Source organism: Lipotes vexillifer, unplaced genomic scaffold, assembly GCF_000442215.2.
Source record: "Lipotes vexillifer unplaced genomic scaffold, Lipotes_vexillifer_v1.1 scaffold914, whole genome shotgun sequence".
Taxonomy (NCBI): domain Eukaryota; kingdom Metazoa; phylum Chordata; class Mammalia; order Artiodactyla; family Lipotidae; genus Lipotes; species Lipotes vexillifer.
The window spans coordinates 4,408,748-4,423,809 of record NW_006780388.1 but is presented as its reverse complement, the minus strand read 5'-3'; the positions used below and the strand labels follow the sequence as shown (position 1 = coordinate 4,423,809).

General features: G+C 52.2%; 1 protein-coding gene across 3 annotated transcripts in view; it reads right to left on the bottom strand.

The window, feature by feature from the left end:
* The window catches only part of NPRL3 (NPR3 like, GATOR1 complex subunit), a 36,605-nt gene that overhangs the window by 17,588 nt on the left and 3,955 nt on the right, over positions 1 to 15,062 (bottom strand). Inside the window, exons 2-6 of one of the 3 annotated variants that reach the window (XM_007453641.1) lie at positions 13,513 to 13,582; positions 10,797 to 10,835; positions 6,698 to 6,827; positions 5,340 to 5,414; positions 330 to 483 (exon numbers count right to left, since the gene is read on the bottom strand). In XM_007453641.1, coding sequence (XP_007453703.1) covers positions 330 to 483; positions 5,340 to 5,414; positions 6,698 to 6,827; positions 10,797 to 10,835; positions 13,513 to 13,582 — 468 coding nt within the window. The remainder of the gene's footprint in view (positions 1 to 329; positions 484 to 5,339; positions 5,415 to 6,697; positions 6,828 to 10,796; positions 10,836 to 13,512; positions 13,583 to 15,062) is intronic. The other 2 variants (XM_007453640.1, XM_007453642.1) reach the window with 2 other exon arrangements.

Sequence of the window (15,062 nt, the reverse complement as noted above, 5' to 3'; positions counted from 1 at the left end):
CCCCCCCCCCCCCCGCCCCCAGCCAGCTCAATCTTCCTGCTGCCCCTCTGCATGCCCCCTGCTTCAGGGGACTGTCCGGCAGGACCAGGGTGGGGCAGGCGGTGCCTGACCTGCAGGAAGAGCCACCGTGCAGGGGTCTGGGGGGAGGGGTACGTTTTGGGCTGGGAAGCCACTCCTGGAACATCAGTTCAGGAATCTGGGTCTAGCTGTGTCCCTTGGGGATCTTCCTGTGCACCCAGGGCATGCTCAGCCCACCATACAGACCATTAGTTTCCACATCGGCCCACCCAATGGGGTCCCTGCCCAGAGAGGCCGCCCACCGCCCTCACCGTCAGCCATGGCAGACACCTCGTCCTGCAGCGCCAGGATCAGCTTGGCCTCCCGCGTGAGGTACTGGCAGCGGCGCTCCTCGTGCTGCAGCACGGTGGCAATGCGGCGGGAGAGGTTGTGCAGACAGTTTATCACCGATGGGTCAGCATTGGCCTGCAGGAGAGAGGCCACAGCCAACTCGATCGCAGCACATGCACTCGGGGAGGACATGCAGCAACACTCAGAGCCCCTCTCTGGGTGCCACCACTGTCCCCAGTCCTGGGTCCCCTCTAGGGCCTGTCCCAGCAACGTGGGCATGGAATGGCCACCTGGACGGAACACAGATGGCTCCGTGGGGGTCCCTGGTGGGGAAGGAGCGGGGACACAGGCATTTCTAACAAGCAGAGAGAGGTGCCCATGCTCAGGGCCCCAGGCCAGGGCCATGCAGGAAGGCAGAGGATGTTCAGGCATCCACTCTGGACGTGACAGAGGCAGCCCAGTGGCACAATGGAAGGCACAGATCCCATCAGCCACCTGCTGTGAGACCCCGGGTCACAGGCTCTCATCTGAGAAAGGAGAACAGGTGCCCCTCTCTCAGCAATCAGTCAACACGTCAAGTGCTCAGAAAAGAGCAAAACCCCTGGCAGTGTCTGCGGTCACCAGTGTGCCGCTGAGTGCTAGTGGACAGGACCGGCTGTGTGAGAATTTGGTCACACAGCCCATGTTACAACAAGGACACAGTGTGAGAAACAGAAGCACCAGGCCCACTGTTCAGTGAAGACCTGTCCTCAGGGTAAGCAGCTCTTCCTGAGACCCTGGCTAACAGAGAAGCCAGGAGGCGCCAGGCCATCCCCTTCACTCCGCGCCCATGCTCACTCTGGGACCTATCGGGGGCCACAGCCAGGCCAGGCTGGCGCATCCACCCAGGCCAAGGGTGGGGCAGGCAGCTGTGGGGTCTGTGAAGATGGGACACAGAGCAGATAACCAGCCACCGTGACTCAGCGCTCCAGGAGGCCGCCAGAACAGCTGAGTCATCCCGTGGGTGGAGGTGGGAGGAGTGGTGTCCACGATTAGAACCTCTGGTCGCCCCGCTCCCAGTTATCTACAGGCAGGGCCCTGCGGTGAGTGTCCACAGCCAGGTTCCTGGGCCAGACCCTGACCTGACTCAGTAAACCTGTTCACCACCTGGAGCTGGAGACACTTTCTGAGCTCCTACAGACCCGTGTTCGCAAACAGAACACACCCCAGGCAGCACACCTGTGCGGGGACAGGGCTGAGGGCTGACTCCACACCGGGCCCACCTACGGGCTGCAGCCCTGCCCCAAGCCCAGGACAGCCCCTCAAGTGTCCCCGCAAGGTCACGGAACGGAGGGTCTGGGGTATAGGGTGTGCACAACTGCCTCAGAACAAAATGTTCTGCTTTAGATTTGAGAGAAATCTGTGTAAAATTCCTCCCCGCAGCAAAGCAGAGAGAGGAGGATGGCCTGGGCGCGTGGTTACTCCCTTGAAGAAGTAGCCCAGTCACACCCGAGAGCCTGACCCTCCATCGCGCTCCTACTGGCTAGCGCACAACCGTGTCGCAAGCCAGGCGTCTGGGGCCGCTCGCTCACACTCCGGGATGAGCGAGGATGGAGCGTGCCTGCGTGTCCCAACCGGCTGCACAGGCCAGGCTCGGCTCAGGGTGCCCACAGAGCCTGGGCTATGTGGGGCCACAGTGAGGAAGCGACCACCCAGGACGTGCCAGCCCTGAATGGAGCTCTGAGAAACACCCACTCTCCTCACACGCGACATGAAGCAACAGTGAAGTGTAGGGATTTGCCTGCGAGATTTTCTCACCCTGAAACTTGTACTCAAATCCAGTCAGGCCTTCAGAGCTAACGTTCAGCTTGTGGAAAACACACGGACACGGAGCAAGCCTGACTGCACACTGAGATGGGTCCGACTGTGGACTCTTCACAGGACAAAGGAGGGGAGAGTCAGAGACCTGGAGACACAACCCCCAAGCTTGTGTGGGCTGGCTTCTGGTTTTCACCCAGGTTCAGACAGGTCAACGGGAAAAAACGCTGTGGCAACTAGGGCATGTTTCCATGGACCAGGTACTAGTTGATACCAACTTACGGTGAGTTCTGTCAGGTATGGTATAAAATAGCTGTCCCCCCTTTTCCAGAGACGACTTCTGAAGTATGTGGGGGTGAGCAGACATGAGGTCTGAGACTTGTCTTGAAATACTTGAGCGATGGGGTTGGGGGCAGATGGAGCCAGGGTGCAAGGCAGCAGCTGTGGGATCTCAGAGACAGGTGTGCAAGGACCATCAATCTATTGTCACTAGCTCAGGGTTTGTTTACAACTTTTCAAAGTAAAAAGGGTGCACATTTTTTTTTTAGTGTGCACATTTTTAAATGACTACAGAAAAGAAGAAAAACACTGGCCCACACTTTATGCTATTTTAAATTCCTCCCACTGTTCACCTCACGGCCTCTGTGCTCTGAAATCCTACACTGCCCTGTTCCCACTGCTTTAACCTGGCAGTGAGCCACCCACCCGCTCCAGGGTCTGGCCTCGCCCCCATTTCTCATCTTCAGTGGCCACAGGACGTTCCAGTGTGTAAAACCACTACCCTGTCTAATCATTCCCCAACTACTGGATACCAGGATTATTTCCAGCCTACTTATTATAAAAATCTTCATACAACGTTAAAATCTGCCTGTTTTCTTGACTGTCATGTCCATGGGTGTCATACACTCCGCTATCACACCCTGCTCCCCAGAGATGAGGGCTTGCCAGCAACGTCCAGGGTGGGGCTGAGGCTGCTTCTCATGGCCCACCCCACAGGGGTTATCAGTGCTGACGGGGGGGAGAGCACTGGTCATGGTTTTGGTTTGTCTGTCTTTAACTTGAGTTCTCTCTGTGGATGTCTGTATTACGTAATGATATAAGTAATAAAGGGACACTGTGAAAATGCAAACACTATGGAAGTGCACAAAGCAGAAAGTAAGAGTCTCCTCTCGGAACCTCAAGCCCCAGGGACAGCCACCAGGAACAGCTGACTTTGTTTTAACTTGCAGCTCTTTATTTATCAACAAGGTGGGCCACTTTTAAGAGTTAAGCTCCCTTCAGAAAGGAGAAAGCTCCATTTAGGAGCTTTTCCCTAGCATTATTTTGATTCTGAACTCTTCAGTGAGACCTGTGGTCTCCACAACAGAAAAGCCTCAGTGGGAAAAATACTCTGAGACTAAGGCACCTGATATGACAGGCTCCCTCCTGCTCAGGCTCACCCCCGCCACAGCAAAGGGTACAGAGCACACTGCTCCTTGTCACCAAGATCTAGCCACTTTCTCACTGACACTTCTGTACAAAAGCCATCGTGCAGCTCACACGTGCCCAGCCAGAAAGAACTACTGGATTCTTTGGTGAAAACCGATAGTGGGATATTTCTGAGGAATGCCATTATTTAACAGTATGGAATATATACATTTCCTAAATTTCAAAGTCCCTTCATAGTAATACCAGCCAGTCCTTACCCAGGGGTGCTTTTTATATTTATTTAGATCCCTTGTATTTTGACAGCTTTATTGAAAAGAAATTCCCTGTAACTAGTGAAAACACAACTTCAGACAGTGCTGGGAACTGCCAAAAGAAATAATTATACTTAATTATAAAACAACAGAAAATAACAAGTGTTGGCAAGGATGTAGAGAAATTGGAACACTTGTACATGGCTGGTGGGGATGTAAAACGGTGCAGCTGCTGTGGAAAACAGCCTGGCAGCTCCTCAAATGGTTAAACATAGAGTCACCACGTGACCCAGCAACTCCACTCCTAGCTATCGACCCCAAGGGAAAGGAAAACCTGCCTACTCAAAACTTGTACACAAATGTCCTTAACAGCATTGTTCTTATAGCCAAAAGGTAGAAACAACCCAAAAGTTCACCAGTAGATTAACAGATAAAGTATGGTCTATCGTACAATGGAATATGATTGGACCACAAAAAGGAATAAAGTACTGATATACATTATAACATGGATGATTCAATTAAAAGATTATTTTTTTAGGGCTTCCCTGGTGGCGCAGTGGTTGAGGGTCCGCCTGCCGATGCAGGGGACGCGGGTTCGTGCCCCGGCCCGGGAGGATCCCACGTGCCGCGGAGCGGCTGGGCCCGTGGGCCATGGCCACTGAGCTTGCGCGTCTGGAGCCTGCACTCCGCAATGGGAGAGGCCGCGACAGTGAGGGGCCCGCGTACCGCAAAAAAAAAAAAAAAAAAAAAAAAAGATTATTTTTTAAAAAAACTAAAAATAATTTTTAAAAACCCACAAGGACCTGCTATATATCTCTACTGTATAGCAGTAGAGATATATATGTATCTATAGATATACATGTATATTCTTTTTCAGATTCTTTTCCATTATAGATTATTACAAGATACTGAAAATAGTTCATATATATACCTAACTGAATCACCCTGCTGTACACCTGAAACATTGTAAATCAACCACACTTCAATTTAAAAAAAAAGATTATAAAAAAATGGATGAATCTCAAAATCATTATGTTAAGTGAAAGAAGTCAGACACCAAGGTCACACATTGTAGGATCCCTTTTATATGAAACATGCAGAACAGGTAAATCCACAGAAAGAGAAAACACATTAGTTGTTTCTGGGGGCTGGGGGACGGGAGAGAATGAGGAATAACTGGTGTCCTTTTGGGGCAACAAAAACTGGATAGTGGTGATAGTTACACAACACTGCTACCAGATGCCACCAAAATGTCTCTTTAAAATGGTTAAAATGGTAAATTTGATGTTATGTATATTTTACTTAAAAAAAAAAGAAAAAAGAGGGAAACAATGAAGTTAGACTCTTCCAGCACCCCAGGAGGGCCAGTGCTGTGCCCACAGCGGTCTGAGCTCTAAGTCAACAACACGGTCACTGGAAATGAGCTCTGCCCTCTCACCCCCTCCCCACCGCCCTCCCCAACCCTCCTCCCCACCCCGCCTCCCTGATCTGCTCTTCAGCCATTTATACACTCACCCTCAGTGCAAATACCACATTAAAAAGAATCATGGTGGGAGCCTCCCTCTTCGGAGATGGATCTGTTTTGGAGACCTGTGAAAGAGGCACAGTTCTAGTGAATGAGAGCCACCACCTCCCAAGAAAAGCACTTAGAGCTATTACTTCAGGCAGGGAAAGTGTTCCAGAATACAGCAGAACCAGAGAAAAACAGAGTCCTAGGTCTCTGATAAGCGACCAGCGCCTCTGCACAGGCAAGTGCTGGCTGCATGGACAGACAGTCACAGTGGAGAAAGGAGCAGGAAGGTGCTGTGACCCAAAGGGACAGGACTGTCCCAGTCACCTCGAGTGAGCTGAGGTGCCCAGAGGAGAAAAGGTGGAGAGGTGGAGAGGTGCTCAAGTGGCTGGAGTGCTCCCTGACCAAACCCTCCCTTCCCCACGCCAACCCCCGTGCCCACTTGAGTCCTCCCAGGCAGGACAAGTGCTCAGGACAATGCCCCCACCCAGGAGAGACAGGGCTGCCGCTGGAGCACCCAGCCAGCCCGGGGCCCAAACACCAAGCTGCCTACAAGTGTTGCCACCAGAGGGCAGAGGAGTCCCTGGGCCATCTCCATCAGGCCTGTCACCATCCCTGTCCCTCCATGTCTCCAGGCCGGTACTGCCAAAGCTCCCCTCCGTCACCCACAGGCCATCAGTGGGGCTGAGCCTGTCTGAGCAGCACAGGTGCCACCACAGCCATCTCCTCAGCCATGGCCCCCTGCCCTGGTGCCTCCATGTCTCAGAAGCTCCTCCTGTGGGCTTAGTCATGGAGAAGATCTGAGGACCACAACCCAGACCCTCACGGGACTTCTGGATTGTGTAAGTGGAGCTAAATCTTGTGCTGTCACATCAAAACCCTTCAGAATCTAAGTGACACTGTGTGCAAAGGACTGACTGGCAGCTTCTGGTGTGCAAATTCCCTTGGGTAACAACAGTGCATTCAGGCCCCATCAGAGAACGCATAGAGAGGGTGTGGCACAACAGTAAGAGCTAAATTAATAACAATATTGGCTATGATATCACTTAATAAGTAAGAAGAAATGCTTGTAGTACTTTATATAAAGTTCAAGAATCTGACAAACGCTGCTGAACTCGTTCTCTTGGCCTCCCCCCAGAAACCGGCATCATATCTACAAAGTAGAAGGCCACAGTCAGGAGAAAGGCTGGATGCAAACAGCAAAAGCCAAGGGCAGGGGCTGAGACATCAGGGCAAGGACGCCTGTGTCCTTCTCTGCCAGACCCTCAGGACCCAGGAGGAGGTGCAGCTAGGCAAGCACCTGATGGGATCTGATGCACGGGGCTGCCTTCTACAGGCCCGCGTCAGCCCAGGGAGGGCGTACCTGGCCCAGCGCGTGCTGCAGCAGCGTCGGGTGCCCAACAAAACGCACGTTATCAATCTTCAGTTCAAACTTCTGCCCACACATTTCAGACTTGGTTGCCAAAATTGTTGCCAGAATGACATCTGAAAACCTTAAAATTAAAAAAAGGTAGAGTGGAAGAGAGTTAACCAAGTGCCACAGCACCAGGCCTGCTGCCCCAGGGGTAGGGGGCAGCTGCGCACAGGGTGGCTCTGCTCCCACCGCTGACCTAGAAGCTTCTGACAGTCTCCCTTCTTTTTTTTGGACATTGGAGATTTTTCCTTTATTTTTTATTTATTTTTTGATGTGAACCATTTTTAAAGTCTTTATTGAATTTGTTACAATATTACTTCTGTTTTATGTTTTTGGTTTTTTGGCCCCAAGTCATGTGGGATCTTAGTTCCCCGACCAGGGATCGAACACGCACCCCCTGCATTGGAAGGCGAAGTCTTAACCACTGGACCACCAAGAAGTCCCTATTTTTTAATTTATTTTTGGCTGCATTGGGTCTTTGCTGCTGTGCATGGGCTTTCTCTAGTTGTGGCGAGTGGGGGCCACTCCTCGTTGCAGTGCATGGGCTTCTCATTGCAGTGGCCTCTCCTGTTGCGGAGCACCGGTCTAGGTGTGCGGCCTTCAGTAGTTGCAGCATGCGTGCTCAGGAGTTGTGGCACGTGGGCCCTAGAGTGCAAGCTCAGTAGTTGTGGTTCACGGGCTTAGCTGCTCCGCAGCATGTGGGATCTTCCCAGACCAGGGACCGAACCCACGTCCCCCGCATTGGCAGGCGGATTCTCAACGACTACATCACCAGGGAAGTCCCCCGACAGTCTCCCTTCTGAAGCAATCCCCAAGACTAGGGTCGCAAAGTCACCAGAACTACAAGGCGGAAGGTGCGTGCTGCCACCCTGGCCCCTGCCTGCCTGGGAAGGCAGGAGGAGCAAGGCACCTGCCCGGAGAGGAGGAAGCTGCGGGAGCCTGCGTGGCTTGTCAGGCTGGGGGCCTCCCCCACCGGCCCAGGTGTGCTGGGCTGCTCCCCTCAGCTCCCGGGACCCCCAACCCTCAGTGCTGTGCAAAGGCCGAGGGGAAGCACGAATTGCAGCGTATTGATCACTCTCCTCACAGCTCGGCTGCCGGGCCCTTCCCTTACCCTCAACACTTAAACCTTCCAGTTTTTATTAGGGAAGAAAGGTTCCAGACGCACTAGATGTGCAGACCCACTGACTGACATGGACGGAGGGATGGACAGGGCTGGACACCACGGAGGAGGAATGACTGGGTGCAGGTAAGAGCCGTTTGGATATGATCCCTGTGAAACTGCCCCTTTTCCAGGCTCTTCTGCACCTTCAGGTCTCCTTCCTGCCCGGGGGGCGGGGGGGTGGGGATCAGATAAGGGAGAGTCACTGCAGGGAGGAGAGGACAGTGCAGACTCTTATCTCAGAGCCCAGGCTCGGGGCCTCCACTCTGGAAACTCGGATGCACCGTGTCTAACCTGGAGCCAGAAGGCAGACAAGTCCTGTGCTCATTTCTCCACCTGGGGAAAGCATCTCCATCAGGCAGATCCGAGGACAGGTTGTGCTGAGAGGGGCTCCAGCCTCCCTGGGGCCACATTCTGTCCTAAAGAGCCCATCAAGGACAAACACTCAGCATTGAGTCCTGGGCTTTCCCGAGGAGCTGTGGTGAACGTGCACCACACCAGATGCTTCTCTCCAGGAGGCCCTTGCTCTAGGGGGAGGGAAGCACTTCACACCGGAACCCTCGCCTTCAGAGAAGGGAAGGGTGCTGCACACTGCTGCAACTCCAAAACAGCAGACACCTCCGGGATAAACACATCTAGGAGAGGGGCCACTCGCTCCTGGCTCCTCGCACACTGCAGGGCTCACCAACCGATGCAGGAGTGACTCAGAGCCACCTGCAGCAAGGGCCTGGCTACGATCGACCGGCACCGAGCAAGACAAAGCCCGGGACTTCCCAAGCCTCTCCCCTCCAGTGGGTGTCCAGCCTTCCTCCAGGACTGACGTGGTCTACTAGGCGTCCTAAGTCGCCCTGTGGCTCCCAAACAAACCAGATGCAGAGGGTCTGTCAGAATGGGCTGCCATTCCACTTGCACAGTCTGGGTTGCGGTCAGACCTTCTGACACCGATACCATCAAAGACATTCCGGGACACGTGGCCCCCACAGCCGGAGCCCTTGGCCTCCCCTGTGGGTGTCTCCTCCCTGGAATACTGCTCTCTGGAGTGATTAAACCAGAGATGGAAGATTCCAGTGTCTTAGACCAGAATTGTTACATGCTTTCTTCAAAAGCCCCCAGTGGCTCACTCTGCCCTGGAAGCTGCGTCTGGGGGCCCAGTTAGGGTGACGGAGGGCCCAGGGTGGTTGAACCTAACAAACACTGCTGCCCTAGAGCCTGACCCAGTGCCGACACTACCGCCCTATCTGAACAAACACCTCCCTCTACTCTGCCACCCACTGACTCAGGACACACCAATAACACATAGAAAAACAACCTCCTGCCACCCCAGAGACTACACTTTTTACTGTGATATCCAAAAATCTCCACCAAAAACCTCTGCTCTGCCACGAAGAGCCTCAGATGGGCCTGAGCTCTGGCCCTCAGCCACCATTCCAGGAACCTAAGTTAGCTGGGCTGTGGGATGAGGACTGAGATTCAGAGGCAAGAAGTGGTGGCCTAGCTCACAACTATAAATGTCCAAATCCAAAGGCCAAACAGAAAGCGCTTTCCCCACTTGGGCCCAGAGAGGCCAGGGTCTTCAAAAGTAGCCAACCAGAAAGCCAGGTGCTGCTCAAGTTAAAAGCCACACTGCCCTAAGTGGCCACTCAGGGAGGTCCCTCTGCTGTTTGGCCACTCTGCTTGTCTGAGCAAGTCTGGCCCACAGAGAAATCCACTCACCAGAGCTTAATATTACACACTGATGACAGAAAAAAACACTTGAGTGGCTTTATACTTTATACAGCACCTGCTGACATAACATGCACAAAGACAGAGTTATGTCCATCATGACATAACTGCCATAAATAGCAAATTGAAACAAAAACAAGTGTCAATGTTTGTTTGTTTTGGCCATGCCACGTGCCTTGAGGGACCTTAGTTCCCTGACCAGGGATTGAGCCTAGGCCCTGGCAGTGAAAGCACCAAGTCCTAACCACTGGACCGCCAGGGAATTCCCTCAATATTTGTTTGTTGTTTCCAAAATTTAGAAAAATACTTTTCCCTTGTTTTGATGGTGAAAGGTCTAGTAAATATATTGTAACACAATAAAATCGCTGCTACAAAAACTAACATTCCTGTAATAATTTAGAGATTAAGGAAAAAAACACATTTAGAAAGATGAATCAGCCCAGCTGAAAGACAAGCCAAGACCTTCCATTCCTGCCGAGACACTTGGGAACAGGGCTTGTTCTCTGACCTGGCCAAAAAAAGAAGGGACAGCACGGAAGAGAGCTCGACTCTGCCCCCTCCCGTTCTGGGGGCTCCCAGATGCTCTGTGCACCTCCAACACCCAGGGGGTATGCCCTGTCGGGGATGGGAGGGCCCCACTGTATCCCTGCCTCCCAGAGAAGTGTCATATAAACCCCATGGGAACATTTTTGCCTCTAATGGGCACACACAACAGCATCCAAGCCCAAGCATCACATGGAACACTCAGCCCTTGGTAGAGACCCCCACTAAGCCCCTCTGATAAATGAAGGCAAGGAACAATGATCAAGGGTCTCTCTGGGGGGCAGCAGGCGGGTGAGACAAGCAACCTTGCTCCTGCTTGCCAACCACCCTCCCAGGGCACGGTGTCTGCCTGGAGGAGGGGGCATTTGTGTGCATGCCTAGTCCCAGAAGTCCCTGGTGCCAGCCAACCCTGTCTTGGCACTCAGGTACAGAGAACCAGCTAACTAAGTCCAAGGGGAGAAAGGGCAGGGGCTGTGGAAAGCCTGGGAACTCATGGGGCACAGGGCAGTGAGCCTGTGTGCCCGTCAGTCCTCCAACACTGAGGGAAATCAGGAGTCCAGCACAACCACAGGAGAAGGCGGCAGGAACTGAGACAAAAGGACAGTGGAGAAGCCTTGGCCTTACCCTGCAGCCCACCGCCCATCGCCTGGAGGACACGGCTCACTGAGATGGGAACAGGACCATCGAGACCAAACAAGAACACAGCAACTCTAAAAATCATGAAGAGTTACGAGGTCGTGATCAACACAGTGCTAAGGTCTGGCAGAAGTACCACCACTTACATTAACTACTGCAGTCAAGGCTAAGCCACTCTGCCACACAAGCAAGAACAGACACTCCCCACATGGAAGACGTACTGCACAGTCTTTCCACCAATGCTCCAATTCTTACGTGTGAACCCAGGCCGGGCAAGAATGAGTCAGTTCCCAGAAGCAAGAGCAAGGCCAGAGGACCCCGGTCAGAGCCCAGCACCACACACACTAGCTAGACGCCTGGGCACAAGCGTTCAATCTTCTGACCAAACCATCTCAACAAGATCAAATGAGGTCCCACAGGTGGAAGCCTCACGAAAACTGCAGAGCGCTGATGAGTATCTCAGCCCCAGTCCCTGAGGTCCTGTGGCCACCTGCAGAGCTGACCTCCCTAACAGGAAGACCGCACCTTTCCTAAGCTTGACCTTCAGGCTGTAGAGAAAACAGACAATATCCACTTTCTTCTCTCCCTAGTGAATTCTAGAAAAGGGTTAAAAGAATTGTGATGGTCAATTCCTGTACCCTGAAACACATCATCATGATGTTTCATCTCATAAAACTAGCCCGTGCTCTAAGGCAGTGCAGCCACCAAAGCTTTCTACACGATGGAAAGACTCTAAACCTGCGCCTTCCAACACAGTGGCAGCTGGTCACGTGAGGCCACTGAGCACCTGAAATGTGGTCGGTGCAACTGAGGAACTCAATTTCTTTCTTTCTTTCTTTTTTGGCCACACCGCACGGCTTGCGGGATCTTAGTTCCCCAACCAGGGATCGAACCCACACCCTCGGCAGTGAGAGCGCACAGTCCTAACCACTGGACTGCCAGGGAAGTCCCAGTTTCTAATTTTATTTAATTTCAGTCCACCTCATTTTAAACGGCCACCCGGGCCAGGGAGGACAGCCCTGGGCAGCGCAGCTCTGCGTCCTCCCTCCCCTGAGGCCAGCCATCACCACATGCAGAGGCGACTCATCAGGCCTATTAACGTGCCTTTGACCTGGCAAACCAACAAGCAGGAACGTTCCACCGGTTGCAGAAGAAAAAGCACCTCTGAAAATGACAACCAAGGAAAATGGAGAATGGGTGTGAGGCAACGTCACTGCGTGGCTCCGGGAAGGTGTCTGGGCTGGGACAGGGCCCCCCAGGTGCCAGGGCAAGAGCAGGAGCTGGGCAGGTCTGTACAACAAAACGCAGCTGGGCCCCTGGGGGTACTGACCTGCACCTCTGAAGGTGGGGTGGGGAGTGGGATCACCAGGTGCTACAATGTGTTAAAATGACCAAATAGAGGCATTCTTCAGTTTTATGAACATCTAAAGAGACCAGTTTGTTCTCCTTAGGGAACAAGCATGTCTGGGGTCCTGACACACCCACAATGTCTTATTCCCTTCCCCTGGTTTCCTCTCTTCATTATGCTAAATACAGAATGAATTCCCCAGAAAACATCCTCATGGTCATTTTATTACAAGCCTCTGAAAAGTAACTGCAGCAATTAGGTGTTGCCGGTCCTCCTCACAGACTGTTCGGAGAGCTCTTTCTGAATCTTCAGCAGCCCAAGCCTCACGTCACGGAGCAGGCGGGTGGCCAGCCCTGCTCTGAACTCTCCATGACACAGGTGGGGGACAAAATGCACTCAGCGGGTGTGCAGGGGCAAAAGCTTTCTATGTGCCTCACAAACAAGAGTTTGTTCCCTGTTGCCATCTTTAAAGGACACGACATCCACAGGCCTCTAAGTCAAGCAGGATGACCCACGGGATATCCAGCAGCACTCCCCCACCGCTGGTCCCTCTTCCAGAACCCACTCCCCTCAGAGATAGTCACTGGTCATGGCAGAGGTCCCTGACATCCTTACACAAAGGGATACAAACCACTCTTGGAAGTACACAGCACTATGGCAGGCATGGTGCCGTGTCAGAGAACAGAGGGAAACCATACTAACACACTGCATGGCGAGGGCCCAGCATGGGGACCTCAGCTACTTTCCCACAGACATTACCTCACGCAGGACTGGCAATTTACAATCTTTTCTCCTTCATCTGGGCCTGAGTTACAATTCATTAAGCTTTAAAATGAACATAAGAAGGCAGAAGTGGTCATTTCTCAAGGTTGCCACCCAGAAAGCACTTCCCAGAGAGAAGAGGGGTAGCATGCACAGGAAGGAATAGGACCTGCCTTTCATCCGGGCCCTAAAAAGCAAGGGTCATGACAGCCCTGGCTCTCAGGCCACCTCACCACCTGGACAGGCTGTGCTGCACCCAAGCACCTACATTTGACCTCTGGACACGTGCTTGACGACTAGGGTCTGAGGACAGCACTGAGATCTGCCGTCCTGCACGTTCCTCTCATGGGAGATAAATGTCCTGCAGGGACACGGCTTCATCTGTTCTCCAACCTGCCCTACCAACCACACAGCCCACAGCAGGACCATGAAGCCGAACTAGGCAGAAAGCCAGAGACTGGCAACACAATCCCCACCTCTGTCTGCCTGAAACACCCACCAAGTGGAAAAGAGAACACAGGGTTCCTCAGGGGAGAAAACATCTGGGTCAACGGGAGGACCAGGCCCACCACAGAGTGACTGCAGAGCCCGTACCTGGAGTCGCCGTCCTGGTCCTCGGCATGCTCTCTGGTGCTGTTGACAGCGTATCTGCTACGAGGCTTACCTGAGTGAAGGCAAAAAGGGGAGAACAGCTAAGAAAATAGGATCCATCCACATACAGGAAGGTTGTTGAACCATTAAAAGTGATGGCTTCTGCTCTTGGATTGGAAGAATTAATATTGTTAAAATGGCCATACTACTCAAAGCAATCTACAGATTTAATGCAATCTCTATCAAATTACCCATGATATTTTTCACAGAACTAGAACATATAATCCTAAAATTTATATGGAACCATAAAAGACCCAGAATTGCCAAAGCAATCCTGAGGAAAAAGAATGGAGCTGAAGGCATAACCCTCCCAGACTTCAGACAATACTACAAAGCTACAGTAATCAAAACAGCATGGTACTGGGACTTCCCTGGTGGCCCAGTGGTTAAGACTTCGTGCTTCCACTGCAGGGGGCGTGGGTTCAATCCCTGGTCGGGGAACTAAGATCCTGCATGTCACATGGCACGGCCACAAAAAAAAAGTTTTAAATTATAGTTTCCAAGAAGCTGTGATAACATGGGAAATGTTCTTGCTACTATGTTAAGTTAAAAAAAAAAAGGGATTATATATATATGCACGCATGCGCACACACACGCTCTCAGTGTATGCTGGCAACTAGGCTGGAAAAAGCACAGGCAAAAGAAAGAATTTTTAAATGTCCATACAGCAATATCCTTCACATACAAAAACAACATCTTACCCAAATAATAACGTTTAAAGACTTAAGGACAGGGACTTCCCTGGTGGCACAGTGGTTAAGAATCCACCTGCTAATGCTGCGGATACAGGTTCGAGCCCTGCTCAGGGAAGATCCCACATGACGCGGAGCAACTAAGCCCGTGCACCACAACTACTGATCCTGCGCTCTAGAGCCCATGAGCCACAACTACTGAGCCCGCGTGCCACAACTACTGAAGTCCGTGCGCCTAGAGCCCGTGCTCTGCAACAAGAGAAGCCTCTGCAATGAGAAGCCCGTGCACCGCAACGAAGAGTAGCCCCCGCTCGCCACAACTAGAGAAAGCCCGCACGGAGCAACGAAGACCCAATGCAGCCAAAAAATAAATTAGAAAAAAAAAAAAAAGAGAGAGACTTAAGGACATTTATCACAGGCAAGTTTTTCATGTACAAGAGGCCCAAGAAGAAAACAGAAATGCTAACAAGGGTGACGAGGATGAAAAGAGGACAGACTATGTTCCTGAATGAGAAGATTCAACATAAAGATCCCGTTCTCCCCATTTAATCACCATGTTTAATGTGACCCCCAAAACAATAGCAATGGCTTGGGAGTGGGGTCTAACACAGTCACTGCTAATGTTTACAAGGAAAGCAAGCAGAAACACCAGGATGATGCTGAAGAAGGAAGGTGATGATAAATGACTAATCCTGGGCTTCCCTGGTGGCGCAGTGCTTGAGAGTCCGCCTGCCGATGCAGGGGACGCGGGTTCGTGCCCCGTTTCGGGAGGATCCCGCGTGCCGCGGAGCGGCTGGGCCC